The sequence below is a fragment of the Amphibalanus amphitrite genome, unplaced genomic scaffold (assembly GCF_019059575.1).
Source record: "Amphibalanus amphitrite isolate SeventyFive unplaced genomic scaffold, NRLGWU_Aamphi_draft 000082F_arrow, whole genome shotgun sequence".
In the NCBI taxonomy this organism is placed as follows: domain Eukaryota; kingdom Metazoa; phylum Arthropoda; class Thecostraca; order Balanomorpha; family Balanidae; genus Amphibalanus; species Amphibalanus amphitrite.
The window spans coordinates 651,492-668,133 of NW_024881578.1; the positions used below are offsets into that span (position 1 = coordinate 651,492).

The window sequence follows — 16,642 nt, forward strand, 5'->3', positions numbered from 1 at the left end:
GCGCCGAGATGGATTGGCATTAGCCGGCAGCCCGCCGGCGCCGCCGCCGGACCCAGGGGCGGTACGGCGCGCGCGCGCGCCCGCATCCGGCCGCCGACTGATGTGTTTATCGCGCGAACCAGCGCGGCGGCGGGAGGAGACGGGTCAGAAGAACAACCCCGGCGGCAGACGGAGACGGGTCAGACGAGCACCCCCCGGCCCAGCCGTGACCCGAACTCGCCATATGGAAATGGAACAGTCTGCCCCCAGCGTGGATACGCTGGCGTTCTATATTTGAGCGGAGATGAGTCTCTCTGAGGTGGTAACGTTGGACCGTCCATAGCTATGGGTTCAGTGACATCGATGACCGAGCGGTCGCCCGACCAGCCGCGGGACAGCACGCAGCGCGGAGACGAGGTTTTTGTCGCGGCGACTGACCTGTCCGGTCGCCGGGGATGGCCGGGGCGACAGTAGCGGCGAGCCACGCGGATTTGATGGAAGTGAATCTGCGGAGTCAGCAGCACGCTGACGCCAGCCTTTCTGCACCTCTTTATCCCTCACAAAGCCCTTATCTCAGCGTCTATCAGCGCCGCCCACCTCCTGATTTCCAGCTTCAGCCGCTGACCAGCATAGTCTCTCCCACATCTTTATCCGCCGTCCAGCTACCCCACCACCCCGCTGCCCCACCGTCCCACCGTCCCACTGTCCCACCACTTCTCTGTCCCAGCCCAGCCCACTACGTCGGCCCCAATCCGAAGCGTGACGTGGGTCGAATACGGAGCGGCGCCGGTCTGCTTCGGTCCCTGAGCCTCTAGTCTGGAATGTACCGGACCATATGGTCTGCATAGGCGCGCCGCATTACCATTCCTCCACGCTGTGCCGGGAATCTGGGCCATGATCCGGTCACGGAGTGCAGGGCGACACAAAATGGAGAGATGAGCAGAGCCTGGAGAAGATTAGAGTCAGCCGCATCTTGCCCGTGTGACGCGGTGTTCAAATGAAGCCATGCCGGGCATCCAGTCGACGATTTTTTAGTTTGTTATCTATCACAAACCTGCTCCAGCTGTGAAGTCCGACTGTAACAAGCAGTGTTTCTACCTATCTCAGTTTTCATGCTCGGTCCGTCTTCGCCGTCCCATGGCCATCCCATTCACACCCTCATCATCGCGCAGTGTTAGCGACACTGCTCGCCGCGTCCCGTTTAGCACTTCCGCCGACACCATCCTGGGCTCGACAAAAACGGCGCGCCGCCAGCAGAAAAAGGCGCGACGGCGCCGCGCCCGCGCCAGGGGCTCGTTTTCCACACGGCAGCACCCCTGATTGGGTACAATGCTCGCGCGCAGCGCAGCGCTCAGCGGGTGTCGGGGCGACTGAGGAGCTCGACTCGGTCTGGTGCGTCACGCTGTGACAATACCGGCGCGGCTAAACGGGTGTGAGTGTTTTATGGCGCGCCGTCCTGATTTAGTGAGCGTAGTGCCGGCCGGCGGCTAATTAGGACGACTGGAAGTGTAAACACGTTCGTTATCCGCGCGGGGTCCACCGTGGGGAGGTGACGACGGTGACAGGCTGCGGTACGGTCGCCGGGGGACCGTTCATTTTGTGGCCACTGAGGCGGCTAATTTTGTGTGACAGCCGCTAAAAGGCTGTGATAGTTCCATTATGTAGTAGAATACATTTACCGGAGAGCAGTGAATGGCTGAAGTGGTTTATTGACGGTTTTCAGCTGAGTAGGATAAGTGCATAATTAGCCCTTTTATCAACAACATGATGTAAATGATATAGACCTTGGCACAATGCAATAAAAATGCATATCAATATCAACGACATTGTTCTAAACTTTGAAGTCAAAATATAATAAATAAAGAATTATCGGTACATTTGCAGCCAGCCCAGTTGTGCTGCAATGCCTGTTGGCCTTTGTCTGAAACAATGACGCTTGTGAGCGGTCTCATAACAATTACGCCTTTTTCGTCAGACTGCAGAGACTCGGATTAGCCGCTGTCTGTTTGATGGCCTTCACTTTGCACGATGACACCGCCGCTCATCTCAGCAGAGCTCTAACACGGGGTGACGGGTCCCTCCAACCGGCCGGCCGGGCCGCCGACAGTTTCCGGGCTCAGCGCTCATGCGATGACATCAGTCGACACGATATACCGCCGCCAGGACCAGAAAACTCTCTGCACAGGCGAGATTAGGCTCTCAGTGGAATGCAGAGACGATGTAGGACACGTCTTATCTAAAACTCCGGACGGTGTTATTCTCTGGAGCTGCATGCAACAGCTGAGCTTGTAAAGCAAACATCAGAAATAAGCGCTGTCACCACCAGGTGCTGGATAAGCAGATCATGCTTGGGGTTCTCAAAGTGAGTGTAAACGTATTTCAGGTTATAAATCAACTGCTATTGAAGAGGGACTGCTGACTGCGTTTTCCAAACAGGCCAGACCAAACGGGCGTCTTTACGACAAACTCGTGACAGAGTCGAGCTCTTCAAGTCGTCCGATGCACACTAAAATGTTGATGAGTTCGGAATCCTCGTGACTGGGATGACAGGCGAGACGGATCGTTATACATTTATTGACGGTACGAGCCGTGGTGATGCTGTGTACTGCCACGATGAGGTTTCTGAGGCTGCTATTTGTTTCCCGTCGCAGTCACTCAGTTGTTTTCTAATGCAGCGTCGCAGTCATTCAGCTGTTGTCCTCTGCAGCATCGCAGTTATTCATGTGAGCCCGCGTACCGCGCTTCCGTGCACAGGGGAATCTCATTACAAATAGCACATTGGGTTTGGAGATCATACTTCAATACGCACAGCATTTTCTTTTTTCATTGCAGTTGAACTAGCATAATCTATCATTGTTGAAATTTGACGTGATACAGCTACCGAATCTTCAAATTAGTGACACTTCCTTACATTGAGTCAATCTCAGTGGCTTCCTGCCGCAGTCCGGACGGAGCCTCTGCGCTCCGTCGGACCCTCCCTCGGCATCCAGCGCGGGGCCGGTTAGAGCGTGCTGACGACCCTCCGCCCGTCGTTGGAGGCTCGAGCACCCGCTCCGCCCGCCTCCAGGTCCGCCGCCGCCGCCGCCGCCGCCCGCCCGGCCAGTCCGGCCAGTCGAGCTGCGGCCGCCGAGCAGTGCGCGCCGCTCCCAGTGTTCGTCCGTCCGTCCCCGCCAGTGACGCGACTGTGATGTGCGCCGCTCACCGGAGCCGATGAGGTGTGCGAGCGGCCCGTAGCGCGGCCGCCATGACGTGTCCGGACACCGCTCCGGATCCGCGCCTGGATCCCCGCCTGGATCCGCGGACAGACTGCGATCCGGAGCCGGAGCAGAGCCGACAGCCACCCAGCCCGTAAGTGCCGCCGGCGGTCGTTAAACCGGCCCGGCCGGACTGTAAAGTCGTAACGATGCCAAACAGCCGACTGACCTGGCGCGGCCGGGCCCGAGTTTCGCTCGATGGAGGGTCTCCCGTCTCCTCTCGCCTCCCTCCAGTCCCCACAGTGTCCCCCTCCAGCGCAGCGGCGCGGCTGGCGCGGCCGCTTGGACCTGGCCTTGGCGCTCCTCTCGAGCGGCGGGGTGCGGAGTTTGCAGCTCTGCCGGAGTGGAGTTTGCCGCTCTGCCGGTCTGGGGAGTTGAGTTTGCAGCTCTGCCGGCCCGGGAGTGGAGTTTGCAGCTCTGCCGGCCCGCGAGTGGAGTGGAGTGGAGTGGAGTGGAGTGGAGTGGAGTGGAGTGCAGCCGTCGGCAGGTACGGCCGGCCCACATCTGATCGGAGGGAGAGCCCGTCCGGGCCGGGCCGGTCGGCGAGCGGCGCAGTTCATGGCGCCTCTCACGCCACGTTGCGGAGTTCGAAGAGCAGCAGTGCAGAGTGCAGACTGCAGCTCGCTCTCGGTGTTTATCACTGAGTGTACTCACTCACTCTGCTTGAAACTCACTCCCCTTGTGGAGCTTATTCAGTCCCCACGCATGGATTTCCTTCTCCACGTGTGAGCTCACCGTACAAACTCACTCCTTACATACACTGAGCTCACTTCCTACATCAACATCGAGTTCAGTTGACACTTTTCGCATGAGGCTCACCACTCCATGCATAAACTACCACCATCTGCACAGGACTCACTCCCCGTATGGATCAGGCGGGGGACGCTGTGACGCCGGTACGATCAGTTTGCGACACTGCTTGGCCGGATCTCATGCAAGATGGAGCCTTCGTGTAGGGTCCCCGTCCGGAGCTCACAGAAGAGTGGATGGCGTTGCGTGCCTAGGGAGAGTTCTTTTCGCCGGCTCAGTGACGCAGGCGACGCCTGTCCCACTTGTCTGATGATTGTACTTTCATGAAATAATTACGTCATGAAAACAACGTCGGTAGGTAGGTGGGTACTCGTGAAAATATGGATAAGAGGAAAGAAAGAGCTAACATGTTTTGTTCGTGATAAAATGCAAGGAAAATTCTCAAAGCCTGATTATATTAACACCTTGTTATGCCTTTTACACCACAATTAGTTCCATGATAAATCGCAGTAGTTGCGGTCTATATCCGAACTAGGCGGCATTTTCAACGTCATCCGCAGGCTGAGTGTCGCGGTTTCGGTCGCCGATTTTCGTAAGCAGGATATATGAGATCGCTAACCTCTGCCGGGTAGATCGGTACAATGACTGCACGTAGCGGTCTGCCTCTGCACTCTGCAGTGATCCTGCGGCCGGTGACACATATCATAGGTCGGCGGGAGGCCAGCACTCCGGTCTGACACTGTCCGCGAGGGCTGACACCGTCACACGCCCGGGCAATAAACTCTGAGGTGACATAAGAGGCTACAAATCGCATGCCGGGCTCTTGTTGTCGCCAAATGTGACGTGTGGCACGCTGTGGTAAAAGAGAGAGAAGGAGAGACAGGGATGGAGAGATAGAACAGATAGAGGAAGGAGAGGTAGGGAGAGAGAGAGAGAGAGAGAGAGAGAGAGAGAGGGAGAGAGAGAGGGAGAGGGAGGAGAGAGGGGGGACAGGAGCAGTTGTAATTCAGGGCATTGATGTGGTGTGAACCGAATGACCTGAGCTGTAACCATGGCGGGGAGTCCTTGATATGGTCAATGACTCAATTACAAAGAACTGTGAAGCCTGTGATGGTATCGATTCAGTGGTTCAAATGAGTATCGGTTCAGTGTCGCTCCTCGGTCCTGAAATCAGACACGCATGAAGAGGACGATACTGAGACCGAGATTAACTCGTGAAACAGAGCGTGACTTTTGGATCAAACCAGCGAGGCTGCGCGGCGACAGTCAACTGTCACTCATTGCATTTAATACGACCAGAAATTTTAGTTGGATAGTGCTTTATGGTACCGAAAAACAATGGAAGAATATGGGAGCATCGAAAACGTTAACCATCGCCGGCTGAGAGGGGGTGGGGGGGGGGGGGCGGGTGCCGCCCCTCCCCCCCATAGGTTTTTTTTCGCGATAGCTCCGAACACGCTGGCGATAGAGGGCTGAAACTTGGCATAGATTCAAGCCGGATCTTTTGACACCAACCGCATTTTCGGGTCAGGTCAGGTCACTAACCTATGACGTCATAAGTGAGCCTATGCACGGTCTTCAGATGTCGCAACTTCGCAACGCCCTCACTGCCAGAGAAGCTTTCACAGGGAAATAAAAAATTGCAGGATCTAGTATCCATTACGAGTCTCACAACTTGTATATCTCGGATTTTTCCTAAAGGTCATATGAAGTCAGGTCATTTTCGTGACCTCACCATTATAAGTCAATGGGGAAAAATGAAAACTGCTATTCTGGCGCCGGGAACGATCTCCAACTATCTCAAGCACACAGAATCGTGAGTTGATGCACTCCTTGCAAGGTTAGATGCGTCACTTTTGCAATGTTGACCTTGCGTGACGTCATTTATGACGTCATCAAGTTCATATTAGCTTTTCGTCAATAACTCCCGATCAAATTAAGCTAGCGAGTCGGAAAAGCCACCAATGGACTCAGGAAGACATGCCGAATCGAATGATATGCGACATGACCTCTTTCGACCAACTTCGTGACCTGGGGGCGCTGATCTTGACCTGAGTTCAACACCCTAAGTTGACCTGACCCGAACAAAAAGTATATCATTCGACGCGCCTGAACAAGGCGAACACGATGTTGCTAAAATCGGCGCTCTGCGGCCGTTTTTTGGAAAGTTATTCACCAAAAACTGAACCGTACCTTGGGGCACGTGACCTGACCTCAGAGGTCACCGGTTGACCTAGGACCTTAAAATCGGGTACCAATCTCTGTGTCTTATAACGGCGCACACGCTCGTTTTTTCCGCGACGCGCTAGCTCCACCAGGGGCGAAACGGCGAGGGGGTTCGTACCCGCCCCCCCCCCTCGGCCGGCGCGGCGCGTATGTAAAAAAATCAATAGGTCCGGCGAGGGTTAACTTTAAAGCGGCGTTTGGTAGGATCAACGGTGGTGCACCGTGCTTGTCGGTGTTTTGTAACGCCGACCGCGATGGCGTCCGTTCACCTACGGGGTTGAAAATTTTAGGGAGTATGTGACAAGTGTGTTTGATTTAATAGCTCGTATTAAATGCTTTGGATTCCCTCAAGTTGCTGGTGCACCCTCAGCGCGAGCTGACATGCGCCATTGATAACGTCACGATAACGCTGATATCTTGGATGTATGCATCTGTACTAATGAGGGACGCTGCTGGTGTGATACTAAAGTAAAAAGCCCAGTATGTGGCTTGGCAACGGACGTGACAAATTTGCAGTCGCTCCGTTGTAAGTTATATATTTCAGTATTTTGGCTGATCTGATTCCTGAAGTCATGTTTTATGGCATAGTGTATAAAGTTTTCAGATTGATTGTCGGCAATATAACCCATTGTCATGCTGGCTATATCACAACTGGTAAACAACAAAAAAGGCAGCGTTCTCGAGCCTCAAGGTTTGCCGAAGTAGTGGCACATGGACGCTATACAATCCCTCATGCTCTCAACTGTCAGAATGCCTTCCATTGTGCGATCTTTGTGAAACGACAAAAATGTGTCAGCTGCCACTCCCGATATGGCCGACAGAATTGAACATGTATTAATTGAACTCACATACGCCGCTGACAGGCCGTGATAGCGTCACTCACCGGCCAATGGCGCCGTCTCTTTGTCAACTGTTGCGTGCAAACACTCGTGCGAATATACTGGATTTCTCTTGAACACATCAATGTTGTCTGCTGTGCAGTTAGAGGGGGCCCTGGGGAGGGGGAGGCGAACTCAGGTAGAAGCTATCGACTGCTGAACTGCTAACCTCAGGAACCGAACACGGTATGAGGGAGACTTAGCTCAAACCTGACTTTGACGGCATTTTAGTGACGCTGCATGCTGCGAACTTTTTATATTAGCTTATCCGTGCAAGATAATGGTCAGCGGCATTTTGGCTATTTTTGCTTCTAAAGGTTAAATATTCATAAAGAATGTAAGGCTACTGATGCACTATTTTTGTTAAGCTTACTTGAGGGAAATGTTAAACATGACGCCCAATTTAGCTCCTGCCAAGCTCCTGCCATAGACTCCATTCTAGCCTTGCATAATTTGTGATCAAATAGCTTAGAAATCGAACTGTTAAATCGAATTTATGACAGCTCGATTTCCGTCGAGCTGCGTTTCAATGATCGTGGAATGAAAATCGCCCATATACCTTCTGTTTAGACCTCGCTGAGGGCTCCATGGCCTCCATGCTCTGAATTTCGGGTGGGATTACAGCTTTCGCTGGCCACCGGAGTGGCACAGTTCTGGATAACAATGGCGCCCCGCCCGGGGGCACATAGACGGTATACGGCACGGCACTCCACTCTCCCGGAGGTGACAGGGAGTTGGACGTCTGAGGAGTTACAACTCACATGTCAAAGTGGCAGAGTGCTGAGGAGTTACCTGCAGCTCGCCTGCCGGGGAGGCGGGGTGATCAGAGCCCTGTTTCAGCGCACGACGCTACCTGATACTACCGTAATTGGCGCTCGGTTTCTATGGAAACGTAAGCAAAAGAAATGGCAATTTTGATTCCGTTTCTATGGAATCTGAGCTCCATCCGGTGGCTTCTGGTAGCGTCATGCGCTGAAATGGGGCCCTGGTGTAAGAGCTCGATGATGCCAAAGGTAGCTTATCCAGAAGTTGAAATTTGCTGGGCTTTTCGTCCATATGCTACGTAACAAAAGCTTTCATTTTGCACTTGACAGTGGGCGAGCTAAGCCGCCGGCCTGGGGCACATTATTAGCATATGACTGAGCTTGAGCAGATATCTTATTGATCACATCAAAGATTGTCAGGAAGCCGCTTATACCGGGCCATTTTTACAAATCCATCAAACCCATCCGTTATATAACCCCAGTGCAGAGTTTGAATCAATCACTGCACCTCCCGAGTCGGTAATGCACGTCCATTTAGGGTTTAACTGGCACCAATAACGCGCCGAGCCGGCGACATAGGGAGCGGCACCTGGCCGATCGCGGTGACTGACTGGTTTCGGGCCGCGGCCATAACTCAGAAACAGGATGCGACGCCGCGCTCCACCGCCGGCGGAACCAGTTTCTTAGATTTAATATCTGGCTGCCGTCGGGTCGATACCATCGAATACCGGGAATACAGCCGGCATTATATCTGATGCATGGTAAACAAACACGCTTTCCGTCTCCCCCTTCTCCCCCATCTCCCCCTCCCGGCTTGCCGGCCGGCGGAACCCAAATTGGAATGCTATGCGGGTTCTGCACACTGGGATGCTAAGAAGACTCCGCGAGGAATTCTGAGATGACAAATGAGGGAAAGGCATGTCCGTTCCGAGTTGCCTCGCATTTTCAATATTTTTCTCAGTGCCCCTGTTCGGCCTTCCGAAGCCTCCTCTCTACCAACGTCACCCGAGTCGGTCTTCTGAAGCCCTCTCCTTCCTATACTACCAGCATCCTGGCCAGTCTTCTGAGGCTTCCTTCCCAAGCACCTCTGTATGTGGCTGCGCCGCCCGCCAGGTGTGCGAAGAGTCATCAGGTCGGTCAGCGCTGATATGGCGCCCATGTAGTCGGAGATAAGGCCAAATGAATAAGGATAAGGCGATAAGGAGGGCAGAACGCGTCGGCCATGTGGTGAGCGGGAGAGACAGATCTGAAGGTGTTTCGAGCGGTATTTGATGGAATAATGGGGAACCGACTGACCATGCCCCTCTGATCGCTCGCTCGTCAACGGTCCACGGTGGCCAGCAAGTAGCCCTCGTTGCGAAGTGTGCAGGGAGCTGAAATGCATCTGGTTATCTTTTTAAACCCATAAGAACTTAAAACTAGGCATGAAATGACGTTATGACAAGCAATAAAAGCGGTTGACTGCGCTTATTTTCTTCGCACAAGAACATGTGGACTCATTCCATTAGTCATTGCCTCCAAGCAGTCACAACTTACGTAAAACGCTCAAAATAGCCAACGACGCTTTTGAAATTATCTTTATGTCGTGCTGGCGCCGTGCTGAGGCTTGCACGTGCAGGCGAGACTGGGATGTTATCGACGTTAATTACATACAGTAAAGACCGGTTAAATCAAGACATACAAAGCGCGCCAGTTTTTCGGCGGGAGCGACTCAAGATAAACAGCGAACATTGCGTGCAAAACAGTTAATTAATTGGCTGAGAGAAGCACCGCGGCTAATGTAATGAAGATCCAGATAGCTATTAACAAGCTTTGTTTTTCACTAATGATTGCGATAAGAGCGCTCTGCCTGCTGAGCAGTCTCCACTAAAGGGCCGTTCTCACATCTAAAGCGACTGTGTGATCCATTGACTACCACCGACCGCAGATTGCAAACGTGCAAAAATCGCGGCTCGGCAAATTCCCTGATAGAGACAAATGTGGTCCCTGCAAGCCTGTAAAGATTAATCGCTGGCTTAACTCAGCATCACGTTTCCGTTCTTTGCGAATTTGATCCGTTTAATTCCTGTAATATGATGGGTGTTGATTGCGGCTATCGATCAGCTCTGTAGACTCGGTGTGCTGGTACAGGAGGCTCGAGGACATACTCGGACCTGGGACGCTCGGTATGCCGTGTGCCCGGCCGTTAACACCTCGCTATGAGCCGGCTAAAAACCGGCTGTTCGCCGCCGCACCGGTCCGAGGGCTTCTTGTCAGAGGATGTCAGCCGCACCCACCGGTCCCGGTCCTGACTGACCGGCCGTCACCGTAAAAACTCCCACCTAATAAACCGCACTAGTGCAGCGTTTTGGACATTCGTGCATCGCTCTGTGTTTTATTTGTGTGTCATGGGATTGCAAATATGTCAGCGACTTGTGAATTTAGTATAGGTACCCAAGCCGTTTATTTGAGTCTCGCCTCGGTTTCGTTGCATGCAATGGCACTGCACTGCAGGGTGATGTTATTCAGTCTGGTGACTTGATTGTCCCTTCTTCCCCAGGCGAGTCGCTCCGGGGCTGTCGGTCTGCCAGACACCTCCGGTACCCCCTCCACCGCCTCCTCCGCGGCTGTCCGCGGCGGCTCGGCCGGCGCCGGCGCCCCTCCGGCCGCTGGTGCCGCCGCTGGTGCCGCCGCTGGTGCTGGTGCTGGTGCTGCTGGCCGCGCCGGCCGCCGCGCTGACGCAGTGCCGCCGGGAGTGGGTGCCCCACGATCAGCGGCTGTTGGTGCGCTGCCGGGTGGACAGTCTGTCGGCCGAGCTGGACCCGGCGCCGCTGCGGCTGCAGAGCCATGAGACCGTGCGTGGCCTCCACCTGGTCTGCGTGGAGACCGGCCTGCCGCACGGACCGCTGCTGCCCGGCGCGTTCCGCCTCTTCCCGCATCTGGAGGTGAGTGCTCAGAGGTGGTGAGGGACTCCTTGTGAGAGACGACGAAGGGGTGAGGGATGATAAAATAAGCGGGGATGAGGAATGTAGGAGGGACGAAGGGCGCACTTTGGGCAATGGTGGACGTTATGAGGATAAGAAAGATGGGAAGAACAAGGCACGCGAATGGATGAACGGGACGAAAAGGGACAAAGAACTAGAGAGATAGTGACAAAGAGAGACGAGGGATGTGCAATGGCTTCAAAAGTAGCTTCAAAAGCGGCCGAAGGACGATTGAAAGCGGCGGCGCGACTGGGAGACGTCCTTTAGCCCCACCTGAGACCTGTGCTGTAGACGGGCTACTAGGAAACCTGCTGTATGTATAACCTGCTGTATTATAGTAACTGAATAGATAGATGAAAAATACGCAAACAAAATGTGAAGACAAAAAATAAATAAATACCGCCGATATGTGAGGGATGAAGCCATGCCAAAACCATGCAGACACAAATGGGACAAAAGAAAGCGATGAAGTTCAATACCCAAAACGCGAGGAACTTTTACACACCAGACGCTGTTCATGCTATCTGGAACTTGCATGACTGCACATCACCGCACATGTAAAATAGTAAATGGGCACTGGCGACCTTTTACTCAGACAAGGTCGTGATGGAAGGAATTACACGCAGCACTGGATGACGAAGCTTTTATATGTGCCTGAATGCACTGAAGCTGTAAATGTTTATTTGCGACACTCAGTAATCACACGAACATAAGATTTAACAACATTTTTGCATACGAGTGAGCGAGCGATTTCCCTTATCATGCATTACGTCAACTAACTACTCGTATGAAAGGCTGTGCGAGCTGGGCTTTCCAAGTAGCTTAGGCCAATAGTCAGTTTCACAGGGTTTGTTAAATTTTTTGAAAAGATAATTGCACCTCTCGAAACACGAACTCTTTTGCAAAAGTGACGAGCCCTATCAGTAAAAAATGAGGCATTTGTTACCAAAAACTCATTCAAGTTACAGAATCATGTCATATTTTTAAGTCACCTTGAGCTCGTCAAAATGAGAATACTGAGCTCAGTTATTCAGTAATAAGAGCTATGCATACTTAATTAATGCTTTTTATGTAAAAAATGCTAGATGGTTGCAAGTTGGCTGAAGATAGAGATGTTATCTTATCTCCACGAACACAGCTTTATTCTAATTTCATCACCGTTGTCATAAAATACATGTTGGCCATTCCGCTACATGGTCTCTAAACCACACGGATAACATTCCAGGGCGATGAGCGGCCTCTAATCGCTGTCATCGCCCCGGCGGCGGCGCTTCGTCGGCCCGGGCACCTCCAAATGAGGCGACATTCAAACGGTGCCGACCGGGCGCCCGGCGCCGGCCCCGCATCCCATTAGCATTGTGTGAACGGGCCGGTCGGCACGACCCGACGGGCAGATCTCATCTCGCACCGCGTCGGCGGAACGTCCGAGCCGGGCGCCGACGGACGCTGACGGCCGCCATCTTTTGCAGGAGCTGCGGATCGAGCAGTGCCTGATCCCGGAGCTGTCGCGCGCCTCGCTGGACGGACTCCACAAGCTGAAGAACCTGACGTTTCGCACAAACGGCGTCGAGTGGTCGACGGCGGCCACGCTGCGCCTGTACCCGGACACGTTCCGCGCCATGACGCGGCTGGAGCTGCTCGACCTCGGAGGGAACAACTTCTGGTCGCTGCCGGCCGGCATCTTCTGTCCGCTGGCGCAGCTGCTGACGCTGAACCTCACCAACAACCGTCTGGGCGACCTGACCAACATCTCGCTGTCGACGGCCGGCGGCGCGCCGTGCCCGCTGCCGGTGCGGGAGCTGGACGTCTCCGGCAACCAGCTGGTGTCGCTGCACGCCGGCCACTTCCCCGGCCTGCCGCGGCTGACGCGGCTCCTGCTGGACCGAAACGAGCTCTCCGAGCTGGGTGACGGACTGCTGCGGGTGCTGCCGGCGCTCCAGGTGCTCAACGTCTCGTCCAACCGGCTGTCGGCGCTGCCACCGGAGGCGTTCCGCGGCGCCGCGGCGCTCACCGAGATTCATCTGCAGCACAACCGTCTGCGTGTGATGGCGCCCGGCGTGTTCGCCGGCCTCGAGCGGCTGCTGGTGCTGGACCTGTCACACAACCGGCTGTCGGACGACTGGGTCAACTCGGACACTCTCGCCGAGCTGCCCGGTCTTGTCCTGCTGCGGCTCGCGTACAACAACGTCTCGCGCGTCGACGCCGCCATGTTTGAGTCGATGCAGAATTTACGCGTGCTCGACCTCGACTCGAACGCGCTGGAGACGCTGCCTTCTGGCGCATTCGCGCAGCTCGGCGCGCTCACAGAGCTGGGTCTGTCGCAGAACCGGCTGGCGCGGCTGCCGGTCGGCGCGCTGGACGGCCTGGAGTCGCTGACCAGTCTCTCGCTCCGAGGCAACCGTCTGGTGGAGATCGACGACGATGTACTGGCGGCGGCGCCTCGGCTGCGGACGCTGGACCTAGCTGACAATCGACTGGAGCGAGTACCGCCGGCGCTGGGTCGTCTCGGCTCGCTCAAGTCGCTCGACATCGGTGGGAACCTAATCGAGAGCGTCGACAACGCGTCTCTGTCTGTTCTGCCCGAGCTGTTTGCGCTCCAGATGGAGGGAAATCAAATCAGCGACCTGTCTGACGTCCACTTCGGTAACCTCACCAAGCTTCGAGCGCTCAATCTGGCACGGAACGAGCTCAACTCGCTTCCTTCGGGCGTGTTCGATAATCTGAGTAATCTGCAGATGCTGCGGCTGGATAGTAACCAGCTAACGTCGCTCCGTGGCGCTCTCACCGGTCTGGACAGTCTGAAGTGGCTGAACGCCTCCAACAACCGACTGACTACGTTTGACTACGCTGACATTCCACGTGGTCTCGAGTGGCTCGATCTCCATGGAAACGCGCTCACCGAGCTAGAAAATGCGCATGAGCTGGAAAAGGACCTCCGGCTGAAGACGTTGGACGTCAGCTTCAACCGAATCACGACGCTGAGTCCGTTTCAGCTCCCCGACATGCTGGAGACACTGATTGCGCACGATAACGCTATCACCCAGGTGTATCCCTACACCTTCTTCCGGAAGCACAACATCTCACGGGTCGACTTGTTCGCCAACCAGATCAGCACCATCGACATCAACGCCTTCCGTCTGAACCTCGCTACGGACCGACTGCGGCCAGAGTTTTACGTCGGCGGGAATCCTGTGACATGCGACTGTCGGCTGCAGTGGCTCGGCGAGCTGAACTCGAACAACGACTCGTCTCAGTACCCGCGTCTCATGGACCTGGAGAGCCTGTTCTGCCGGCTGGCGTTCAACGTGCAGCGCGACTACATGCCACTGGTGGAGGTGCCGCGCTCTCAGTTCCTGTGCGCCTACACCAGTCACTGTGCCACACTGTGTCAGTGCTGCCAGTTTGACGCGTGCGACTGCGAGATGACGTGTCCGACCAACTGCACCTGCTACCACACCGCCGACTGGTCGGGGAACATCGTCGACTGCACGGCGGCTGGCCATCAGACGCTGCCCGAGCACATCCCCATGGACGCCACCGAGCTGTACCTGGACGGAAACCACCTGCCGCGCCTCTCCAGCCACGCCTTCATCGGGCGCCAGCACCTGCTCGTGTTGTACCTCAACGACAGCCGAGTGCGCACCGTCACCAACCGCACCTTCAACGGGCTCACCAGCCTGCAGGTCCTGCACCTTGAGCGCAACGACCTGGCGCGCCTGCACGGATTCGAGTTCGACACACTGCTGCTGCTCCGCGAGCTCTACCTTCACGACAACGTCATCGCCTCCATCGACAACCGCACGTTCACGCCGCTCGTCTCGCTGCAGGTTCTGCGGCTCGACGGGAACCGACTGGTGCGCTTTGCGCCGCTGCAGCTCACCCGCCACGCGCACCTAGTGTCGGTGAACGTATCGGCGAACCAGTGGACGTGCGCGTGCGATTTCCTCGAGACGTTCCGCGAGTGGTTGGAGGCGACTAAAAGTGCAGTGGTGGAGCCCGAGACGCTGACGTGCTTTCCGAACGAGACGAGCACCGCGGTGCCGCGCGCGATTTTAGGTCACAACGCAACGGCGTGTCACTTCATCAACAACACGATCGCGACACAGGTGTACCAGCGGCGCTCGGCGGGCGACTACGCGTTCATCGCCGCCGTCTCGGTGCTCGCGCTGGTCGCCGTGGTAGTCGCCGTCGTGGTGTACATCTTCTGGCACGAGATGCGTGTGCTCGCTTATGCCAAGTACGGCGTGCGCATGTTCACGGGCGGGCGCGCGGAGGCGGAGAGTGACAAGCTGTTCGACGCGTTCGTCAGCTACAGTGCCAAGGACGAGCCGTTTGTGGTGGACGTGCTGGCGCGCGCGCTGGAGACGGACGAGCCCAGCTTCCGGCTGTGTCTGCACCACCGCGACCTGGCCGTGCGCGCCTACGTGGCCGACACGATCGTGCACGCGATCGAGTCGAGCCGTCGCACGGTGGTGGTGCTGTCGGACCACTTTGTGCGCGCCGAGTGGTCGCGCTGCGAGGTGAAGTCGGCGCTGCACCAGGCGCTCAGCGGACGTCAGGGTCGTCTGATTGTGATAATAGTCGGCGCCGTGCCGACCAGAGAACTCGACCCCGACCTGAGACTCTACCTAAAGACGAGTCCTGTGCTGCACTGGGGTGACACACTATTCTGGGAGAAACTGAAATTCGAGCTTCCGGACGTGCGGCGCGCGCAGCGGGAGGAGCCTCCCGAGTACGAGTACCCGATGGCGGTACATATCTGAGGTACCGCCCATCGGGGGGTGTGCCCGGCTAGTCAGGGAGCGCTCCTCGCGCTGTGGTGGGACGTGCAGAGCCCGTACTTCAGAGGCATGGCAGGGTGTGTCGGTGATTCGCTGTGTTTGCGTTGTTCGTGCCGTTTTTAGGTATCTATCATCCGTCCAGTGAAACTGTTTAGTGTTCATGCTTTACTCAATGTGTGATTCAACTGAAAGCAACTATCTATAGTATCTGACAATTTCTCGTTATGTGCCTTCTCCATATAATTTGTTGTTCCCAGATCCCCGAGTTATGTGACTGCCATTTCTCCCCTAGCCTTGTGTAGGCGATGTTGTTGTTTCGGCAGTGTGTGAGTGTGTGTGTCCCGGCGCGGCGCCGCTGTGATATATGTCTGTGTGCGGCTGCTGGCTGGGCGGAGGGGCGGCGGCTACCGAGCGGCGCGGCGGCCGCACCCGTCCGCTTGGCCGCCGCGGGCCGACGCCTCTTTGTTTCCGTGAGCGCCCCGACCGCTCGCAATTTATGGCTTATAGTTTTATGCAAATGACTGTGATCGCAAAATGAGTCCGATATTTATGAGCGTATTATATAAATAAACGGACGGCCGTTGCTAGCGGCTTCAGCACTCATCACGACTGGATTAGATTGCCGGCCGTCGCTGCACGGCGGCCGCCGGCCCGGCAGCGTGCTGGGAGGCTAATTGCCCAGGAAAAGAATGTGTTGAAATGCTTATTCATGGCCGGCTGGATCACGGAGGGTGCCGTCATTATGGCATTTAGCTCGAGAGGCTTTCATGTCAACCGCACAGCACTGGCTTTCAATTCACACTGTTTGCCCGGGGTTCCAGCTGTTCGTTGTGTGGTGTAATTGTGTGCGGCTAGTTAGCGCCCCGTGTGGGAGTTGGGTAAGAGGCGCGGCGCGGCCGGTAGCCGGCCACCGGCAGCCACTGAGGACCCCGGGCGGCTACCAACTCCGCCTTTAGTTGAGCTCCGCCCGTGCCCTGCAGTGCCGGCGGCGCGCGCCCGGACGTTCCGCAACCGCTCTCACCGCGCTCACCTCTCTCTCCCACTTCG

At 55.7% G+C, this 16,642-nt stretch overlaps 1 protein-coding gene across 1 annotated transcript; it reads left to right on the forward strand.

Annotated features, from left to right (window-relative positions):
- The first annotated feature begins 3,085 nt into the window (after positions 1 to 3,085).
- LOC122379654 (toll-like receptor Tollo) lies at positions 3,086 to 16,198 on the forward strand. The gene is made up of 3 exons (XM_043362029.1): positions 3,086 to 3,327; positions 10,391 to 10,775; positions 12,284 to 16,198. The coding sequence occupies exons 1-3, from the start codon at positions 3,224 to 3,226 to the stop codon at positions 15,575 to 15,577; spliced, it is 3,783 nt and encodes a 1,260-aa protein (XP_043217964.1). The 5' UTR covers positions 3,086 to 3,223; the 3' UTR covers positions 15,578 to 16,198.
- Positions 16,199 to 16,642: the final 444 nt, after the last annotated feature.

What these genes read in the sequence shown, in the direction of transcription:
- LOC122379654 (XM_043362029.1), top strand. Translation starts at nt 3,224, where the DNA reads ATGACGTGTCCGGACACCGCTCCGGATCCGCGCCTGGATCCCCGCCTG. An exon ending in AGCCGACAGCCACCCAGCCC is followed by an intron (nt 3,328 to 10,390) that starts GTAAGTGCCGCC and finishes CTTCTTCCCCAG; the next exon opens with GCGAGTCGCTCCGGGGCTGT. An exon ending in GCCTCTTCCCGCATCTGGAG is followed by an intron (nt 10,776 to 12,283) that starts GTGAGTGCTCAG and finishes CATCTTTTGCAG; the next exon opens with GAGCTGCGGATCGAGCAGTG.